Below are 21463 nucleotides of genomic sequence, written 5' to 3' on the forward strand. Positions count from 1 at the left end.
GTGAAAGGGTAAATCCCTCGAGGCACCTGTGAGAACTTTTACTTTAGTCAGTTTCCATAGAAATGCAATCTGTTCCATTTTCTTAATTTAAAAATAACTTTATTATCTTTTTCTTTATTACTGTTTTCACTATAGAGAACTTGAAAATCAGAAAAGTAGAAGAAAATAAAAATCACTCATAATCTCACCATCCAGAGACTATTAAAATTTCAAATTTTTCCCCCTGCGTATAGTTTTTGCTTTGTTTTGAAACAAAACTTGGACCACACACTACATACCCTCTCATAACTTGCTTTTTTCAATCAGCTACATATCATATCAACGTTCTTAAGTATTCTTCTATAAAACCATGTTAAAGCAAACATAGTATTTTGTTTCATGAATGTATCATAATTTAACTAATTCTTTTCTGCTGGATTTTTAAGTTGCTAGTGATTTCTCACTATTATAAATAATACTGTAATGACTTCACTTACAGCTAAATTTTTGTGGACATTAATAATTATTTACCCCAGACAAGTCATTGAAAATGACAATTCTAGGGGCTAGTATTATTTGCTTTACTAAAGCTTTGCACTGTCAAAGTTGAATCTATTACTAATTTATTCTGTGATTTTTTTCTATGTCTTTTGAATAGCTAATTCTTCCCTATCCAAAAAAATAATTTACTTATATTTTATTTTATTTCATTGTCTAATATATAACTTTCTTACATATAAACTATTTGTTTTTTTGCAATTTGTTTTGTTGCATCATATTATATAAGGTATGATTTCACAATTTTCCCCAAATTGTTAACCAGTTGGCTCAGCAGCATTTATCTGAATAATCCTTTTTTTCTCCACTGACTTGTGATGTCACTTGTAGCATACAGTAAGTTATGATACACATTAGGGTTTGTTCTAAACTTTCTCTTCTCTTCACTGTTTTATCTATTTTGATGCTACTATCATGTTTCAATGATTGTAATTTATATATTTTGATATTTTTATATTTAGCAAGTACCCCTTCCTTGCTCTTCTTTTTCAAAATTTTTTGCCTAGTTGAGAATCTCCAAGATTCTCCAATGTACTAAGATCTCTCTGCACCAGAAAAATAATTCCAATTATGGTTTTGACTGAAATTGCCATAAATCCATGTTTACTTGGAAAGAATATTTCCAATATATAGCATTGTTATTTCTGTCCATTTATTCAAGTGGTCTTTAAATAGCTCAGTAAAGTTTTACAGTTTTATTCATATGCCCTATACGATTCTTATAAAGTTTATTCCTAAGTGAATACACACATAATTGCTGTTGTTACTGTGCATGAGATCTGAAGACCAACTGCGGAAAATATTTGCAACATATATTACAGGCAAAGGTTTGATTTAAATAAGTCTTGTAAAGGGAAAAAATTGCCATTTTTGATAGAACAAAACTGGATGACAGACGTGAGGACATAATTCACAAGAGAAATACAAACTGTCAATAAACATATGGAAAAAAATTATTCAGCCTGAATAATAATTATAGGAATGAAGATTAAAATGAGAGAAAATTTTCAGTATCAAACTAATAAAGGGTTTTTTTTTTTTCTTTTTTTGATTTGATTTATTTTTTTGGCAACTAGACAGTACAGGGATCTGAACCCTTGACCTTGGTGTTACAACACCACACTCTACCCATCTGAGCTAACCAGCCAGCCTATTTTATTTTTATTTTAATATGTACTTGTACATATTTGTGGGGTTTCTTTTTCCTTTTATCTAAAAAAGAGCCAACCCACTCTCTCCTCTTTCCAACAAACTGAAGCAAAGACATTTGAATTCACACTTTTCACTGAAACTGCTTTCAGTGAGGCCACTAAGGGCTCCTATTACTCAGCCCACCTCATCTGGCCTTTCTCTTCCAGTCCATGTTGCCAAATCCTGGGCCTCCTTTGTGAACTCTCTCTCTTCCTTTGGCTTCACCTTCTCCTGATTCTCTCAGTACTTGTCTACCTAGTGCTAGGATTCTGTCCTAAGCTCCATTTCCTCCTCACTCTAGTCCCTCTGCCTAGGTATTTTCAACCATCAGCAAGGTTTAAAGACCACGTATATGCTAAGGACTGCCAAATTATCTTCAGCTCTGATTTGCCCCAGGCCTTCAGTCTTAAACAGCTAGCACCTTCTAAAACATCTCCAACTGATGCTTATAGAGACTAAACCACAACATGTTCCAAATTTATATCATGACGTGATCTCTGCTGACCTCCTTCTGCATGGAAGTATCCTTGTGCCTCTTCTCTTCCTCAGCCCCACACTCTGTCTATTCTCACTGCACTGCTCTGGCTCCTGCACCTGTGTTTCCCACCTGGACTATTCTCCTGCCTTCGGTCTTGGCCCCCTATGCCATCCTTCAATCTGCAGCCAGCATGATCTTTCTCAATTGCAATTATGCTTTCATTTCCTTTGATTGAAAGTCAGCATCCACACAGCAAAAAGCCCAAGCTGCATGGCTTGGCAGGCCCCTGGGGAGTGGGTATGTCCTGACTCTCCAGCAAGCTCTCACTCTAGCAATGATTAGCATTTCAGGCTCAGAAAACATGTTTTGTGCTGCCTCTCCTCTGCTCGTGACACTTCTGTGATATTGAGGGCAGGGCCCAGGTTTCATTCATCTTTGAGTTCCCACCACTGAACACAGACTGTGACACGAGGGAGACTCTCAATAAGAGGCCTGCTGAATTGAATAAAGATTTTTCCAAAGGGTGGGGTAGGAAATGTTGGCCAGCACAGGATTAGGTCATGCAGTGTTAAATGTGATGCTATACGGAATGAATTGTATCCTACAGGCATTATCGCAAAAAGTCTGAGCAGGGTAATAATATGACAAAATAACTCTAGCAACCATGTAGAGAATGACGGGGAAGTACTAGATAAAATAAGGACACATAAGAGAATAAGGTAATACAGTGAGGAGAGGCAAATGGAAAACTGAGAGAATAGCATTTATTAAGTACCTAATATGTGCCAGGTACTTTGCATATCAAACTTCAGTTTAGTCCTCACAATAACCCTATGTGGCTATTACTACTACTATCACCCTCTCCCACTTTCCTAACAAGAAACTGAGATTAAGAGCATTGAAGTAACTTGTAAGAGAAAAGTCACACGATCAGAAAGTGGCAGTGCCAACTGGGATTCAGACTTGTCTGTCTCCATGCATTTCCCTACCACACCACACTGCTGAGGGATGACAGAGTCCTGAACTAGTGGCAGAGGGGCTGAAGGAGAAGACTCCAGAGACATCTCAGAGTAGAGGCCTCCTTGGGTGCGTAGCAGGAACTGTCTCCCTGGGGATGGTGTTGACCAAAATAAAGGGTCACTGGGAAGGAAGAGCTCAGAAGTTTGATTTTACACATGCTGAGTTTGAGATGCTCTTGGCACTTGTCCACTGAGCTTTCCAGCAGAGAATGAAAAAGACTGGTGAGTGGGGGCCCCTGGGAGTAGCTGAAGCTGCGGGAGGGTGCAGGTGAAACTGCCCACAGTGTGGAGCAGGAGAAGAGGCTGGATCTCAGGGAGCAGACATCACACACGTGGGCAGGAGATGAGGAGCCTCAGGAAATGAGTGGGGAGAGATCAGGACCAATTGCTAATGTAATGGCTCCTTCTGATCTACAGCTTTCAGAGAACACATACCTGCTTCTGGACAACAGAGTTTTTCAAATGCTTTGTCTGTACAATCTTCATGCTCCTTTATATACTTATATTCCTTAAACTTCATGCCGTCCTCAAAGATCAAAGTTTCATTTAGCATATCCATTGCCTAAAGCAATTCCACAGTGTTTCATGAGAAATAAGCCATACTTTGAAAAAATGTTTTTAAAAAAGTTTGTGTTCCAAGTAACACTAATTAGAAAGATATATGGTAAGTATTCAATATATGTTTATTAAACAAATATATCCATAGAGTTTTAAAACTGGAACTACGTTGGAATAAGATGGAAATAGGAATGTTTCCATTTCTTCTTGTTAATAGTGACAAGTGCTGTCATAGGGCAACTTAATTTTACCCAGACTTTCTGTCTTCAATATTATTCTACTTCAGTTCCATTCACAGAACTCTCAAGGTTTTCTCTTCCACGCCCTGCTTTATGTATACAACATTCTTAACCAGGTCTCTAAATCTTCTAACACTCCATAATCAATACTAAAATGATCACTTCTGTTTCAAGCATATCAAAGCATAGAGTAAGAAAGGATGAACACCCCAGCAATTAAACTTTTTGGGCTCTGTTCTTTCATTCTAGCAGGGCCATTTCAGCTCCTCATGTCACAGAAGCTCTACAGATGTGCCACTCCTCAGGTTCCAGCCCAGAAACAGGTTCCCAGATCTGCACAGCTCTGGAGCACTTAGAAGCCCTATGGTTAAATAGACGTGAGCACTAACTATCACCACTCTAATGAAGTCTTTATGTAGTAAAATGATTGTAAAAATAAGAAATTATAACATTAAAAAGTTTTTTTAAAATTTAGTGCTAGGTATGATTATTCATAATTACCTTTTAGTAATTTAAAAAGTGAATTCAGAGAAAGTAAAATGGAAAAACAAATCAGTTAATTTTGACATTTGTTAGTACGTCTGATAAAAAGTGGGATAAAAAAGATGTTGAAATTAAGTAATAAAATGAGATTTGGATTTACTGTATTCATGCATTTATTACTGCAGCAAGGAGAGCCCAAATGCATAATTGAGATTTACTCAAAGGTACAAATTTATCAATAACTAATTAAGACCTAAAATAAATGTGCATGGTGTCAGTCTACCTGCTCAATTTTTTTTAGGCCAGTATATTAGTTGTTGACTATGTATCAAGTTTTCTATTTTAATCTGGCTATGATAAAAAGTTAATATAAGAAAAGTAGCTCCTTTATTAAAAAAAAATTAAAATGAAAAAACCCATCTAAGGAAATAACCTTAATAAAAAAAAAAAAATGGGAGGATAAAAATTATATGTAAGACTCATTTGAACACCAGAGACCCTTCTAGGAATATTTAAGAAAATTATCCATACAGCCTGTGGGATAATTTCATAAAACATGCTATTAAGATACACTCATTTTCTTATAGCTGCTAATGGAAATGTACAGTTAATGGCATACCTCTTCCTCTTGGAGGGTGTCCTCATCAGAAGTACATTTGTCCAAATTAATTTCAAATTTTACCCCTCTCTAGAAGAAAACAAGAAAAAAAAAATCCTAGTTTAGCAATTCAATAAAAGTCTTAAAATTACAATTCCCTACAATTTGTACTTTGACATTACAAATACTTAAAACCACTAGTCTAACATCACAAAATAGAGCAATTCCATAAGAAAGTAGAAGGAAAATCATGTAGGCAACCCAGACTGCAAGGTGTGGACCCCTTAGCCAGCTTTTTAATACAGAACCAAAAGACGAAATGTTTATTACCTTAGCTTTATATTTCTGTTCTGGAATTTTACTTTCCTTTATGTTCTGAAGCCTAATTTGTTTCCAGTCTCTTTCAATGTCCTGAAAGTTTAGAGAAAAATACAATTATATCATTTAATATTGATCAAACAATTACATTTTCCCTGTACCAGCCAGCCTCCAAAAAAAAAAAAAATTATATTTTCACAATCTCTGAATTCACAACACTGTTTACGTGATTTGATTTCTGGATGGAATCTGATTATTGATTTGTGAATAAGAACATGCCTTTGTACAGGGAAGTTAATATTAATTCACTAAAAACTTGGGCACATATCCATTAACTTGAAATATAAATACATTTAACACTGGCATTTCTATGGATAAAATTCTGTAATGTAACAATGCTTATCACTCTGGTCCAGTCCAATCCAGCCCAATCCAATTCAAAATTGTAATTTTGACTACAGGACTCTTCCCTTAATTGATTAGGAAAATAAGAAAAGTACACGACTCAATGATAGTATAAAGGAAGGAGGGGCTCTAAAAATTGACAGGCAATTGACAGGAATAAAAGAAGCCTGTAAAAGTGAATGACAAGAACGTCAAAGGATCAGTTGAGAGGTGACCTGTATATGCTGAGATTTCTTAGGGTTCTGTCCTGGGCCTTCTGCTCCTCTCTTGCTCAGTACAAGGGGTCTCATTAATTCCTATGGATTTAATGCCATCTTTATGCAACAACTTAAATGTGTGTCTTCAGGCTTCACCTTTCCTCTCCTCTGAGCTTGACTGACACATCTACTGCCTACTTAGCATCATCTTCACTTTAATTTTCATTCCACAAATTCCTGTTGAGCACCCTGTGTGGACCAGACACCAACACAATGGGTTAGCACAATGAATGTGACCGAAAAGGCCCCTGCTGACATGGAGCTTTTGTTTTACTGGAGTAGGGTAGGCAATAAATGAGTTAACAAATTAATGACATAATTTCAGAAAGTGTTAAGAGCTATAAGGGAATAAAATAGGGCAATAGGATGGAAAATTAGTGGGTTAGATTAACACAGGAAAATCTTACTTGGCATTTGATTTAAGCCCTGTAATGATATTGGACTCTGGCATATGAAGGTCTGGAGAAAGTATGTTCCATGCAGAGGGAACACAGGGCAAAGGCCCCAAAGCAGTTATGTAATCTCTCAGATATTCTCTAACTCAACATGTCCAAAATGGAACTCTGGATTGCCCCGACCCCTCACAACAAGTAGGTTCTGCAAACTTCTGCATCTAGTCAAGACCAGATTGGCTCCCCAGCCTGAAACAGCAGAAAAGCCAGATCAAATATAGAAACACTGGTTTTTAGTACATTAGACACCCAACAATGAAAGATAGTGATCTCTGAGAAACAGAAAACAAACGGGATGAGCCCTACAGTCTACTGTCTTGAGAGAGTTTGCAGGTCATGGTGCAGGGATGGGGAACTTATGGTGAGTCTGGTAAACTCCCTGAGTTGATAAGACGAAGCTGAGAACCTGGGGATATTAAAGCTGCTGCAGTTAGAAGGACAGAGTCCCAAAGAGAAGAGAGCTGCACAAAGAGAGAATGGAAATCTCATACAGTGCTGGTAGGAATGTAACTCAGTACAACCACTTTAAAAAACCATTTGGCAGTTGCTTAAAAAGTTAGATATACAGTACGACATGATCCAGACATTCCAGGAAAAAGTATTTACCCAACAGGAAGAAAAGAAACATATGTCCACACAAAGATTTGTACATAAATGTTCATAGCAGCTTTATTTGTAATACCTCAAAGCTGGAAACAACCCAAATATCCATCTATGGTGAACAAATAAACAAATTTTGATATATTCCTACAATGGAATATACTCAGTAATAAAGAGGAATGATGAACTATTGATACATCCAACATGGATAAATCTCAACATTATTATATCGAATGAAAGAAGCCAGACAAAAGAGAGTACATACAGTATGATTCCATATATATGATGCACACTAATCTAGAAAATGCAAACTAATCTACAGTGACAGAAAGCAGATCTGTGGTTGCCTGGGGATGAGGTAGGAGGAGAGGTATGGAGAAATGGGAGTGAGGAATTTACACAGGGGCACAAACTAATTTGGGGGATGATGGATATGTTCATTGTATTGATCATGGTGATGGTTTCGTGCATGCACATGTCAAATCTTATAAAGTATGTACTTTAAATATGGGCAATTTACTATAGTCAATTATAGCTCAATAAAGCTGTTTTTAAAAAGGAGTGGTGCTGGGCGCTACTTCAGTGGTGGGCGAGAGACTGGACGCCAGCCTCAAGTCCCTGCCTCAACAAAGACCCCAGGCCCCAAGGTACCCTGAGGGCCTCTCACAAGACATGATGCTGGGGAACTTTACAGTTGCGGTGGATGGGAGTTGGAGTCGGAGAAAGTTGTAGTTTAAGGAAAGTAAAGCAATGTGACACTTCGTGTACAATTGAGGCAACCAGACTACACAATCACATCAGACAACCAGCTCCACAAACATAAGTAAGATACATAGTCACAGTGCTGTTTTCAGGTTTTGTAATATTGCAAGGCAGAAAAACATCCTTCCCAAGGTTGCAGGGCAAACAGCTAACAAGGCTTCAAACTGACACGCTGTGTGTGAAGTACATAGAAATGCTGTGGTAACACAGAGGAGGTGGTCATTAATTCTAAGGGAAAGGGACAAAAAGTGTTAGAAACTTCACCAGAGGCCTGATATGACGAGTTCTGCAAGTAAAGAAGTGAGAGAAAGGATATTTCAGTAGAGGAATGAGTATTTTTCAAAGGCCTGGAAGAGAAAAGATGCCTTTTTTAAATAAGTGGGGCTTACAATAATAATCTGAGGGGGCTAGACCCTTGGGGGTGTGTGTTTGGGAGAATTGTGAGAGATGAGGCTGGAACATTCTATTGGGAACAACTCACAGAAGTGTGGCATGGCAGGCTAAGAAAAATGGGCTTGGAGTTTCAAGATGGCGGCAGCTGCGGCGGCTGGCGCGGAGTAGCTGAGGTGGAAAAGGTGGCCACTGGGCCTCGGGCAGCCGGGAAACTTGTGGACCTTCCTCTGGCCATCTCTTAAGGGAGGACTGCTGCTGCTGGCCGGTCGTGGGGGCTCAACGCCACTTTGCCCCCGGCAGGAGAGGCTGCCTCATTTACAGGCAACAGCTTTGAAGTGTGGAGCAGGAAAAGAACTGATTCTTAGCTGCAAAAGTGAGTCTTGAAACAGGGAACATGGCGCCAGGGCTGCTGTGGATGCAGCCAGGATCCCGGAGGCTGGGGCCGCACTGAAGGCGGCCAGCTGCCCTATCCAGGATTCGAGGTTTCAGGCTGGCATTAAAGAAGACTCCTGGGAGCGCCCGAGCGGCCCCGCGACTGAACAGCCCGAGGCGGCAGCGCCGAGAACACGGAAGGCAACAAACCAGAGACAGAGCGAGCGCCCGACCTGGCACAGCACTGTGAGTGATCCCTGGCACAGCTCTGTTCGGGGGGTGGATGCCCGCGCGGCTCCCCGCCTGCACCACCAGGCCACTCACTGCCCCGGTGCTGCCTCCATTTTCCCAGGTGCGGGCAGCTCCGCCCTGCTCGGCCATCACTGAGCCCATTTGCTTGGCCTGGCGCGGGGCTTTCCGGACCCTGCGGGCCGGCCTCCTCTCCCACTCCCTCCACGGTTCTCTGGCAGGGCTGGGGGTGTGGGGCGTCCCGACCAGTGTTGGGAGGGCTAGGAAGTATGGGCGGGCCGACTGTCACTCCACCACACCCTGGACTCCGGCCCCGGTAAACTTCCTGTTACTGGGAGGCAGATACCATCTCTGCGACCACCAGTTTGGAAAAAAGCCTAACGAATTTCTGGTTGGGAATAGTGTGGTAGGAGAGTTCCCAGGTCTGCTTGAACCTGCCGGAGAGCAGGCTGCAGGCGGGCACTAGACTCGGTTTATACCGGGAGGATACAAAGGTGAACAAGACCCGAGAAAGATCTACACAGTGCTACAAAGGCACCCAGAGAGACCGGTCGTCTGTGCCTAGCAGAAACCTGGTAGACTTCCTGGGCGAGGCGGTGCTGAGCAGGGTCTTGAAGGCCCAGCTGATAGACGAGGGGTGCAGAAGACACGCCCCAACCCAGCACAGTGTGCACAGAGGGGGGAGACGTGCGGCCAGGGAGGCGGAGACTCGACAGAAACCACACACCCGGTGGGGTCGCCACTGCACGATCTAACAGCCTGGGCCAGAGCACACGGAACGGGGAGAAGTCCTGTACAGAAAGTGAAAGCTCAACAGAGATCACACACCCTGTGGTACGTGATCCACCAGCCCAGCAGAGTACAAGCTGACCAGAAAGGTGGATCCCCGGAGAAGCCCAAGACCCGAGGCAACCACACACACAAGACACTAGAGGCCAACTGAGCAGTCACGGCGGGAGCCATACCAAATTGGCAACCACAGCAACATCCTAGTTAGTCATTAGTCTTAAACCGGTGGACTGTGAAACCCCCTGCCACAATGAATAAACACGAAAAAAAAGACACCAGAAATACAAAAAATCAAGAAAGTATACCACCAAAAGTTAATAAATCTCATACTCTAGATCCTATAGAACAAGAAGCCCTTGAAATAACTGACAAGGAATTTCGAGTGATAATTCTAAGGAAACTGAATGAGATACAAGAAAACTCAGCTAGACATCATGATGAAATGAGGAAAAGTATACAGGATCTGAAAGAGGAAATATACAAGGAAATCAATGTCCTGAAAAAAAATGTAGCAGAACTTGCTGAACTGAAGAAGTTATTCAGCGAAATAAAAAACACAACGGAGAGTTTAACCAGCAGGCTTGTCGAAGTTGAAGAGAGAACCTCTGAACTTGAAGATGGGCTGTTTGAAATAACACAAGCAGACAAAAAGAAAGAAAAAAGAATCAAGGACATGGAAGAAAATCTGAGAGAGATATCAGACAACCTCAAGCGCTCAAATATCCGAGTCATGGGTATTCCAGAAGGGGAGGAAAATGGAGATTCCATTGAAAACATATTCAACAAAATAGTGGCAGAAAACTTCCCAGGTATAGGAAAAATCACAGATCTTCAGATCCAGGAAGCTCAACGATCTCCAAACGTATTCAACCCAAAAAGGCCTTCTCCAAGACATGTCATAGTCAAATTGGCAAAACTCAGAGACAAAGAGAGAATCTTAAAAGCTGCAAGAGAGAAGCGTCAAATCACCTATAAGGGAGCCCCAATCAGGTTAACATCAGACTTTTCATCCCAAACCCTAAAAGCTAGAAAGGAATGGGATGATATTTTCAAAATACTAAAAGACAAAGATTGCCAGCCAAGAATACTCTACCCTGCAAGGCTATCCTTCCGAAATGAGGGGCAAATAGTATATTTCTCAGACAAACAAAAACTGCGGGAGTTCACTACCACAAGACCACCCTTACAAGAAATCCTCAAGGGAGTACTGGGTTTGGTTCCTGAAAAATAACTACCACTGCCATAAAAACCTAAGAAAAATCTAAACCCGCTAGTACAATAAAAATGGCATTCATGAAGAGAAAACAAGCTAACAAAAACACTATCTACAACCTAAGGAACCAACAAACAAAGAAACCAAACAGTAAATCAGAAAGCAAGGAACAAAAGACACCTAAGACAACCAAACAACCAATAAAATGCTAAGAATAAATCAACACCTTTCAATAACAACTCTTAATGTTAAAGGCTTAAATTCCCCAATTAAAAGACACAGACTGGCTGACTGGATCAAAAAGCAGGACCCAACTATATGCTGCCTACAAGAGACCCACCTCACCCATAAAGATTCACACAGACTAAGAGTGAAAGGATGGAACAAGATTTACCATGCAAACAGAAAAGAAAAACGAGCTGGAGTGGCTATTCTTATATCTGACAAAATAGACTTTAAACTAAAAACCATAAAAAGAGACAATGAGGGACACTACTTAATGATAAAAGGACTGATCCATCAAGAAGACATAACAATCATAAATATGTACGCACCCAATGTTGGAGCAGCCAGATTTATAAAACAAACTCTATTAGACCTAAAGAAGGAAATAGACACTAATACCATAATAGCAGGGGACCTGAACACTCCACTGTCAATATTAGACAGATCATCTAGGCAAAGAATCAGTAGAGAAACACAAGATCTAAACAAGACTCTAGACCAATTGGAATTGGCAGATATCTACAGAACATTCCACCCAACAACCTCAGAATATTCATTCTTCTCATCAGCACATGGATCATTCTCCAAGATAGATCACATATTAGGTCACAAATCAAGTCTCAATAAATTCAAAAAAATTGGAATTATCCCATGTATCTTCTCAGACCACAATGGATTAAAACTAGAAATTAATAACAAATGAAACTCTGGAAACTATACAAACACATGGAAATTAAACAGCATTCTACTTAATGACATATGGGTCCAAGAAGAAATCAAGCAGGAAATCAAAAAGTTTATTGAAACTAATGAAAACAATGATACATCATACCAAAACCTGTGGGATACTGCAAAAGCAGTATTGAGGGGAAAATTTATTGCATTAAACGCTCACTTCAGAAGAATGGAAAGATGGCAAGTGAACAACCTAACACTTCACCTTAAAGAACTAGAAAAACAAGAACAATCCAATCCTAAAGTTAGCAGACGGAAAGAAATCATTAAGATCAGAGCAGAACTGAATGAAATTGAAAACCAAAAAACAATTCAAAAGATCAACGAATCAAAAAGTTGGTTTTTTGAAAAGATAAATAAAATTGACAAACCATTAGCATGGCTAACAAAAAAAAGAAGAGAGAAGACTCAAATAACAAAAATTAGAAATGAAAAAGGCGATATTACAACTGATTCATCTGAAATACAAGGAATCATTCGAGACTACTATAAACAACTATACGCCAACAAATTTGAAAATCTGGAGGAAATGGATAAATTTCTGGACACACACAAGCTCCCAAAACTGAACCGTGAAGACGTAGAAAATTTGAACAGACCAATAACAATAAAGGAGATTGAAGGTGTTATCAGAAGGCTCCCAACAAAGAAAAGCCCAGGACCAGATGGATTCACAGCAGAATTTTACCAAACATTCAAACAGGAATTGACACCGATTCTTTACAAACTATTCCAAAAGATTGAAATGGACGCAAATCTCCCAAACTCATTCTATGAAGCAAACATCATCCTGATACCAAAACCAGGTAAAGATATAACCAAAAAAGAAAACTACAGGCCGATATCCTTGATGAATATAGATGCAAAAATCCTCACTAAAATACTAGCAAACAGAATACAGCAACACATACGAAAAATTATTCATCACGATCAAGTGGGATTCATCCCAGGGATGCAAGGTTGGTTCAACATACGCAAATCAATAAATGTGATACACCATATTAATAAAGTTAAACACAAGGACCATATGATCATCTCTATAGATGCTGAAAAAGCATTTGATAAAGTTCAGCACTCATTCATGACAAAGACCCTCTATAAGTTAGGTATAGAGGGAAAGTATCTCAACATAATTAAAGCCATATATGACAAACCCACTGCCAATATCATCCTGAATGGGGAAAAGCTGAAAGCTTTTCCTTTAAGAACAGGCACCAGACAAGGATGCCCACTCTCACCACTCCTATTCAACATAGTGTTGGAAGTACTAGCCAGAGCAATCAGAGAAGAGAAGGAAATAAAGGGCATCCAGATTGGAAAAGATGAAGTCAAACTGTCCCTGTTTGCAGATGACATGATCCTATATATCGAACAGCCTAAAACCTCTACAAAAAAACTGTTGGAATTGATAAATGATTTCAGCACAGTAGCAGGATACAAAATCAACACCCAAAAATCAGTAGCATTTCTTTTCTCCAATAGTGAACATGCAGAACGAGAAATCAAGAAAGCCTGCCCATTTACAATAGCCACCAAAAAAATAAAATACTTAGGAATTGAGTTAACCAAGGAGGTGAAAAATCTCTATAATGAGAACTACAAACCACTGCTGAGAGAAATTAGAGAGGATACAAGAAGATGGAAAGATATTCCATGCTCTTGGATTGGAAGAATCAACATAGTGAAAATGTCCATACTACCCAAAGTGATATACAAATTCAATGCAATCCCCATCAAAATTCCAAAGACATTTTTCTCAGAAATGGAAAAAACTATTCAGACATTTATATGGAACAATAAAAGACCACGAATAGCCAAAGCAATGCTCAGCAAAAAAAATAAAGCTGGAGGCATAACACTACCTGACTTTAAGCTATACTACAAAGCTATAATAACCAAAACAGTATGGTACTGGCATAAAAACAGACACACTGACCAATGGAATAGAATAGAGAATCCAGAAATCAACCCACACACTTACTGCCATCTGATCTTTGACAAAGGCACCAAGCCTATTCACTGGGGAAGGGACTGCCTCTTCAGCAAGTGGTGCTGGGATAACTGGATATCGATATGCAGGAGAATGAAACTAGATCCATACCTCTCACCGTATACTAAAATCAACTCAAAATGGATTAAGGATTTAAATATACACCCTGAGACAATAAAACTTCTTAAAGAAAACATAGGGGAAACACTTCAGGAAATAGGACTGGGCACAGACTTCATGAATACGACCCCAAAAGCACGGGCAACCAAAGGAAAAATAAACAAATGGGATTATATCAAACTAAAAAGCTTCTGCTCAGCAAAAGAAACAATTAAAAGAGTTAAAAGACAACCAACAGAGTGGGAGAAAATATTTGCAAAATATACATCTGACAAAGGATTAATATCCAGAATATATAAGGAACTCAAACAACTTTACAAGAAGAAAACAAGCAACCCAATTAAAAAATGGGCAAAAGAGCTAAGTAGGCATTTCTCTAAGGAAGATATCCAAATGGCCAACAGACATATGAAAAAATGCTCAACATCACTCAGCATCCGGGAAATGCAAATCAAAACCACATTGAGATACCATCTAACCCCAGTTAGGATGGCTAAAATCCAAAAGACTATGAATGATAAATGCTGGCGAGGCTGCGGAGAAAAAGGAACTCTCATACATTGTTGGTGGGACTGCAAAATGGTGCAGCCTCTATGGAAAATGGTATGGAGGTTCCTTAAACAATTGCAAATAGATCTACCATACGACCCAGCCATCCCAGTGTTGGGAATATACCCAGAGGAATGGAAATCATCAAGTCGAAGGTATACCTGTTCCCCAATGTTCATCGCAGCACTCTTTACAATAGCCAAGAGTTGGAACCAGCCCAAATGCCCATCATCAGATGAGTGGTTACGGAAAATGTGGTACATCTACACAATGGAATACTACTCAGCTATAAAAACGAATGAAATACTGCCATTTGCAACAACATGGATGGACCTCGAGAGAATTATATTAAGTGAAACAAGTCAGGCACAGAAAGAGAAATACCACATGTTCTCACTTATTGGTGGGAGCTAAAAATTAATATATAAATTCACACACACACATACACACATACACACACAAACCGGGGGGGGGGGAAGAAGATATAACAACCACAATTATTTGAAGTTGATACAACAAACAAACAGAAAGGACATGGTTGGGGGGGAGGGGGGAGGGAGAAGGGAGGGAGGTTTTGGTGATGGGGAGCATTAATCAGCTACAATGTATATCGACAAAATAAAATTTAAAAAAAATAAAATAAAATAAAATAAAACTTCATGTTAAAAAAAAAAAAAAAAAGAAAAATGGGCTTTATTCCTGTCTATAAAAGGGAGGTGTTGCCATAGATGATCAAGCAGAGTAATGTGTTCCAATTGGTATTTTGGAAAGATAACTCTACAAGTAGCATAAGAGACTTCAAAAAACGTTTTATTGTACAGCTGCATATTCCCTTCAAACAAGACAGTTAAAACCTGAATTCAAAAAGCAGATAAATTGGGTGATAATTTCCTTTGAAGTTTGGAAAGGGGTCTGCTGCTGAGCTCCTCTGGAGGAGAGCTATCAACAAACAGCAGATGCCCTTTTTTGTTTGAAGATTTTGAATAAAGTGCTGACACTTCATTGTACATTTCTGTAGTGAAAGTGCTGTCACCTCCTTATAAAAAATTTAGATAGAGCAGAGAAAAAAAAAAATCACCCCTATTCACACCAATCTAGATGCCATTAAACACCACCACTAGCATTTTGGTGTGTTTTCTTTCAAAGTTATCCTTCTTGCATAAAACATATAAAATTTCATTCACCTAATTTCTGATATAAACTCTTTGAGAGAAGGCACCATAATTTATGTTCTTTCCAATGCCTTGCTTATTTTTAGACACTTGATTTTTTATTTTATTTTTTTAATATTAAGGTAATGGATTCTACTGTGTTACATAACCAGGTAAAACCTGACAGAAAAAAAATGTAAAATCTGAGCTGTCTTTTTATGGAATTTGACCATGATCCTACTGGTACCTTTGAACAACAAGTTTACACTATCTTGAGGATTTCCAATTTCTAGTTGACTCTGAACCAAGCTCTAATAATAAATATAATTGAAAATATAAAGAATTACTCTAATTATAAAGATGAGTCAATTGATAATAATAATAATAATTCCTGGTACAAGCCAAATCATTGAGAATCTTCTTACTAGGCAAAAATAAAAGCACACTTGAGCTTCTTATTCACAAAATCAATATATTGTAACTCCCTGAAATGTAAAATATTTAATCACAGGAACATTGTTTATGAGGCCACTTCACAGGCTGAATAATTCTCAGAATTAGTTGAAATCAACAGATTCATTTAGCATTAAAATCATATAATCTTTTCTCAGACAGAAAAACACTCTCTTGAGATCCATTTGATATTTCAACTCTGCCCAGCCTTCTACCCCCATGAAAAATGTAAAATTGAAATGGAAAAGAAGTTGACCATCAGATTTCACGACCAACACACCGGGGACATTGGCTCAAACCACCCAGAGAGCTGAACGTTCACATGCTAAAGGGCAGCAGTCCTCAAACTTGGCTGCACTCTGAACCACCTGGCAACTTCTGCAAACAGGATGCCTGGGCCCCATCCTAGACCATTTAAGGTGGAGGCTAGGCATCTGAGTGTTTAAAACATTCCCCACATGATTCTATGGCACAGTGAGGAGTAAGAACCAGCGGGCTAGCTAGAGCAAACTCACTGGGAAGCACATAAACACCTAACAAGAGCCATCACTACCTGCGCAGGTGCTTCTTCCTCAGGTGCATCTTGGTGGACAGGCAGGTTACTCTTCTTCACCAAATAGGTTTTATGACTTACTTTTGAGTGTTCCTTTAACACAAATGACACGCAGTTAACAAGATAGGTTCCGCTTGAGTTCTGAAGGCCACTTTATTGTATGTACCCAGCCAGGATCTGACTGGCTCTAGTGACGCAATGCTTCCCTGCTGCAGACAGATGAGCAATGCAAGTGGCTGGATGGAGCCCTCTTGATAGCTCCTTTTCCCTATGGCTGCCTCGAAATTCCCCAAACCTTGCTTTCCTAGTCTCTCTAGAAACGTCTGCTACCCATCCTCCCTGGACTCAGGTTTCCCATCACAGAGCTGCCTTAAATATGAGGCTGATGATGGCCCGAGGTTCCCCACCATGAACCAAGCCTCTGCTTGGGAGAGAACCACCTCCAAGCTGCCCCTCCTAGCACGTCCGGTCCTCTGTCCGACCTCTGCACGGTTCTTTCAGAATGCCCTCCTCCTCGGCTCTGCCCCTCTAAACTCCACTGTTCTCCTCGGACCCAGTTTAGGCCCGACCCCCTCCTTCTATAAAACCCCTCAACCTGCTCCTCCTCCCCATCTTTGCTCCTATGTACCTACAGGACTTCAGTCTTCTACTATTACTGTTTCACACGTGTCTTATCTGTCCAACTATTTACAAGTAAAACTGCAAATGCTAGAAGAGTAGGTATTTTGAGTCGGATATTTAAGTATTGGTCTACCTTGTGATATCTAAGTGCCTGTGGAGGAGTTACTTAACTTCTCTGCTATGGGGAACAAATGAGATGAACTACGAGAAAGCTCTAGTTCAGAGCCTGGCACATACAACTGAATTGTACCATATGCTCATTTAACTTATATTAATTCATCTGTATGCACTGGGGGGATGGGGGGGAGGGAGAGAAAAACAGATTGATTTCAGTGGTGTGGCGGTTCTACTCAACGAGTGTGTGACCCAGTGACTGTGAGATGGGAGACAGCATCTCAGGCCCGCAGGCCTCTCACAGGAGGGGCATTCCAGGGTGCTCAGGGTCTTCTTAGCATTTAAATATCCATGTCTTTATCATACAACATGGTCTCCAAACAGAGGCCAGCTATTTCATCTGGAGCTCTACTAAAGCAGCAGCAATCTGCTCCAACTCTAGAGACCCTCCTGAGAGACGGAAGGATGAATTTCCAATATGGCATCTTGAAGGAATTTTCTAGAATCATCTCAGCTGCTCTCAGACCCTGTCTTATGTAGACTTTAGAACCTTACACCCTGTAGGCAGTTGAATTCAATGAATGCTAGTCTCTTTTCCCTCCTTATTGGCAAGCACTTATACTCATTTGCAACTTTCTGCATCTAATCTAGTTCTGGACTAACATAGCTACTCAATAAATATTGTACTTATTGACTGATTCATGAGAAACACAATCAACAAGTGTTTTTAATACTAGCCTTTCCTAACTGAGTATTTCACATATCCTCATCATCTTGTCCCCAGTAAACCATAACAAAGTAAAGCTTCAATTAGGTCTGATAGCTTTCCTGTTTAAAAACATTTTTGCATGATTATCTCTACAATAAAACTTTATCTTTTCTATGAGATCATTACTTTTAACGCCTGCTCAATTCAGTTAGTTCTACACCAGTAGAACAATGCTTCCTCTGGGAGAATGAATTTACCTCTGGTCCTCTTCCCATCTTCTTTCTAATTTCCCTCATGTCATTGTGGTACTGTTGGCGTATTTCCTCTAGCTGCTTCCAATATTCCTGGAAAGCAAACCCAATCCAAAAACTTTAAATATTTGTGAACAACTTAACAAAAATAATCTCTATACCACTCACAATTTTTTAAATGTGTAATATAAAATAAGAATTAGAAAACCTGTTGCTCCTAAAGATGATAATTGGCCTCATGTTTTGGCTATGGTACTTCATGTCCTGGGAGGGATACAGTGGCTGGAAATACAGATCTCACTTCTCCTATACACTCAGTGGGTTAATGATATTCAGTTACTTTACATACCCCACTTTTATGTATAATCCTGTTATGGGTTGAGTTTTGTCTACCCCAAAAAAGATATGTTGAAGTCCTAACCCTCACTGCTTCAGAATGTGACCTTATTTGCAAATAGGGTCACTGCAGATGTCATTAGTTAAGATGATGTCATACTGGAGTAGGGTGGGTCCCCAGTTCAATATGACTGATTGTCCTTATAATAAGATGGCCATGTGAAGACAAAGACACACAAGGAGAGCTCATGTGACAAAGGCAGAGAATGGAATTATGCCAAACATTGCCAAAAAAACCCCAGAAGCTAGGGAGAGACAAAGGATTCCCCTATAGGTTTCAGAGGGAGTGCGGCACTGCTGACACCTTGATTTTGAACTTCCAGCCTCCAGAACTGTGAAATTTCTGTGGTTTTAAGCCACCTGGTTTGTTGCACTTTGTTACAGCCCTAGGAAACTAACACAAATTGTAAATATGTTAATGATGGACAATTACTTTATCCATCCAAAGTAAAAAGCCTTATGAACTTAGCTATGTTGCATTCTCTGAGAAGGTAAAATACATAGTCGTACATAACTCTGTATCCCCTACAACACCCAGTATGGTGCTTTATATATTTAGTGTGTCCAACAAGCATTTGTGCAACAGACCCTCTCAGGTGCTTGGTAGGAGACAGAAGCAACACCGCATTACAGTGCAAAAGACAATGATACAAGCAAAGTGGTAGTCCTGGAATTAGACTGTTTTTAACCTGTTCCCTCATTCTGTTTTTCCTAATCTGCAGCTCCTGGAATCTAGGCTCTTCTCCACCACTTCTTAGTTCTTGTCTCTGGTTGTCATTTGGCTCAGCTGAAGATGGACGAAGACCCTATTTATTGAATGAAATAATTTATAAGACATACTTGCATTTTGGAAACATCTTCTGATTTTACTTTGACTTTTTCCTATAAACAAGAATTATATCACCAAGCACACTCAGTATTTGGAGGGTTTCTTTTAATGGTAAATAGCAGAATTTTCTTAATTCAAGTATGAAATGTTAAACAATTTTTAAAAATTAATTAAACCATTTATGTTGTTTATACTGAGCAATTGATACCTTCTGTTATTATCTGAGACACCTAGATTCATTTTCTGAATTGGAAAATTATAATTGTGAAATTGAAGCTTTGAAAAGGTTTAGCAGCCCCAAAGCATAAGATTAGATATAAGAATAGAAATACAGGTTTTGGGCAGTTCAAAATAAGAGTGACACAAGTAAGATCCATATCTAGCCTCTCTCAGCCCCAGAATTCTGACATGGTACTTGAGGGTAAAGGTTAACATCCAATTTAAATAAAGTACATAGTCACTTTTTAAAAAATTGTGTAGAAGATTCTTTAATAAAATAGAATCAAAACACTGCAGCACTGAAAGGGACCTTGGAACTCATCTACTCCAAAACTATCATTTACAGAAAAGGAAACTGAGGCTCAGAGAGGTTGCATGAACTGCCCAAGGCCACACAGCAAGTAATAGAGCCAGGGAAAAAACCGGGCTCCCCAGACTCTGATTCAAGCCTGTTTCCACTATCCTTCTGTAGTTATTCAAAACAGGGAAAGGCTGGAGGGTAGTCTTGACCTTTTACCGGAATGAACTTTGACTTAAGGATCCATGAGTGTCTGTGAACAGAGAAACTATTAAGAAATTCCTGATTGCTTCCCATATTTGGTATTTTACTTACCAATTGCTTTTCCACCTTCACCTTATATTGTTGAGCTTCAAATTTCCTCTGAAGGTACTCAGCAGGCCTTAGGAAATAAGAATATTAAGCTTGAATAGAAATTTTAACTAATCTTAGGCACCAATTTGACAAGTAGATTTTCAGCTTAGGAATGAGATACAAAATTCACCTGTGGCCTGACGTTCCAAGTTCAAGAAGTAGTTCAAAGTTACAGAATGTTTACATCGTAAAATAAAATTTTGGAATCAAGAGGAAAGATGGATAAAGAGGGAAGAATAATTAGAAATACGGGAGAAAAACGAAAAGATGCTGATCCAGTGAATTTTCTTCAGGGCAGGATTCAGTCCTTCCATAGTCTATAATATGTTTGGGGTAGGGAAACAAACCCATGCCCAGATCAAGTCTTGCTTTGTGCAGGTATCTAACCTGCAGCTTGTCACTCCTGACTTAACACTGGTTGCTTGTCTGTTTCCTGTGCTACGTGCTGAGCTCCTTGAGAGCAGCGTGGTGCCCCATCCCTTTACCTCTGCTTGTAATGCTGGCACATAAATGCTTAACGAAGAAAGAAATGATGCTTTTAGCTGTCTCTCGAAATGTTATGGTATTTTGCGAGCATAGTTCTGGTCAAACCATTTTCAGGTTTATACCTATGCTTTATATATCTATATCTGTTTTTTTTTCTTTCTTTTTTCTTCAAAAGATGACTGGTAAGGGGATCTTAACCCTTGACCTGGTGTTGTCAGCACCGCACTCTCCCAAGTGAGCCAACTGGCCATCCCTATATAGGGATCCAAACCCACGGCCTTGGTGTTATCAGCACCGCACTCTCCCAAGTGAGCCACGGGCCAGCCCTTCTATCTATATCTTTTGCAGAATTCCATGCAAAGAATTTCTATAATTTCTGGTTCTGGTTACTAAATAAAAACTACTGCATTTCAAATTATAGTATGAACTATGTGATAAAGATTTGGGGAAATACCAGCAACTTCTAGGGTTCCAAAGGCAGAACTATCACCTCACAA

The 21463-nt window shown here is 39.5% G+C and overlaps 1 protein-coding gene across 1 annotated transcript in view; it reads right to left on the bottom strand.

Annotated features, from left to right (window-relative positions):
• The window catches only part of NEK5 (NIMA related kinase 5), a 107347-nt gene that overhangs the window by 48120 nt on the left and 37764 nt on the right, over positions 1 to 21463 (bottom strand). Inside the window, exons 12-18 of the mRNA XM_063103469.1 lie at positions 20442 to 20508; positions 19470 to 19586; positions 18391 to 18477; positions 16690 to 16782; positions 5434 to 5514; positions 5125 to 5193; positions 3661 to 3787 (exon numbers count right to left, since the gene is read on the bottom strand). Coding sequence (XP_062959539.1) covers positions 3661 to 3787; positions 5125 to 5193; positions 5434 to 5514; positions 16690 to 16782; positions 18391 to 18477; positions 19470 to 19586; positions 20442 to 20508 — 641 coding nt within the window. The remainder of the gene's footprint in view (positions 1 to 3660; positions 3788 to 5124; positions 5194 to 5433; positions 5515 to 16689; positions 16783 to 18390; positions 18478 to 19469; positions 19587 to 20441; positions 20509 to 21463) is intronic.

Source organism: Cynocephalus volans, chromosome 7, assembly GCF_027409185.1.
Source record: "Cynocephalus volans isolate mCynVol1 chromosome 7, mCynVol1.pri, whole genome shotgun sequence".
Classification (NCBI taxonomy): domain Eukaryota; kingdom Metazoa; phylum Chordata; class Mammalia; order Dermoptera; family Cynocephalidae; genus Cynocephalus; species Cynocephalus volans.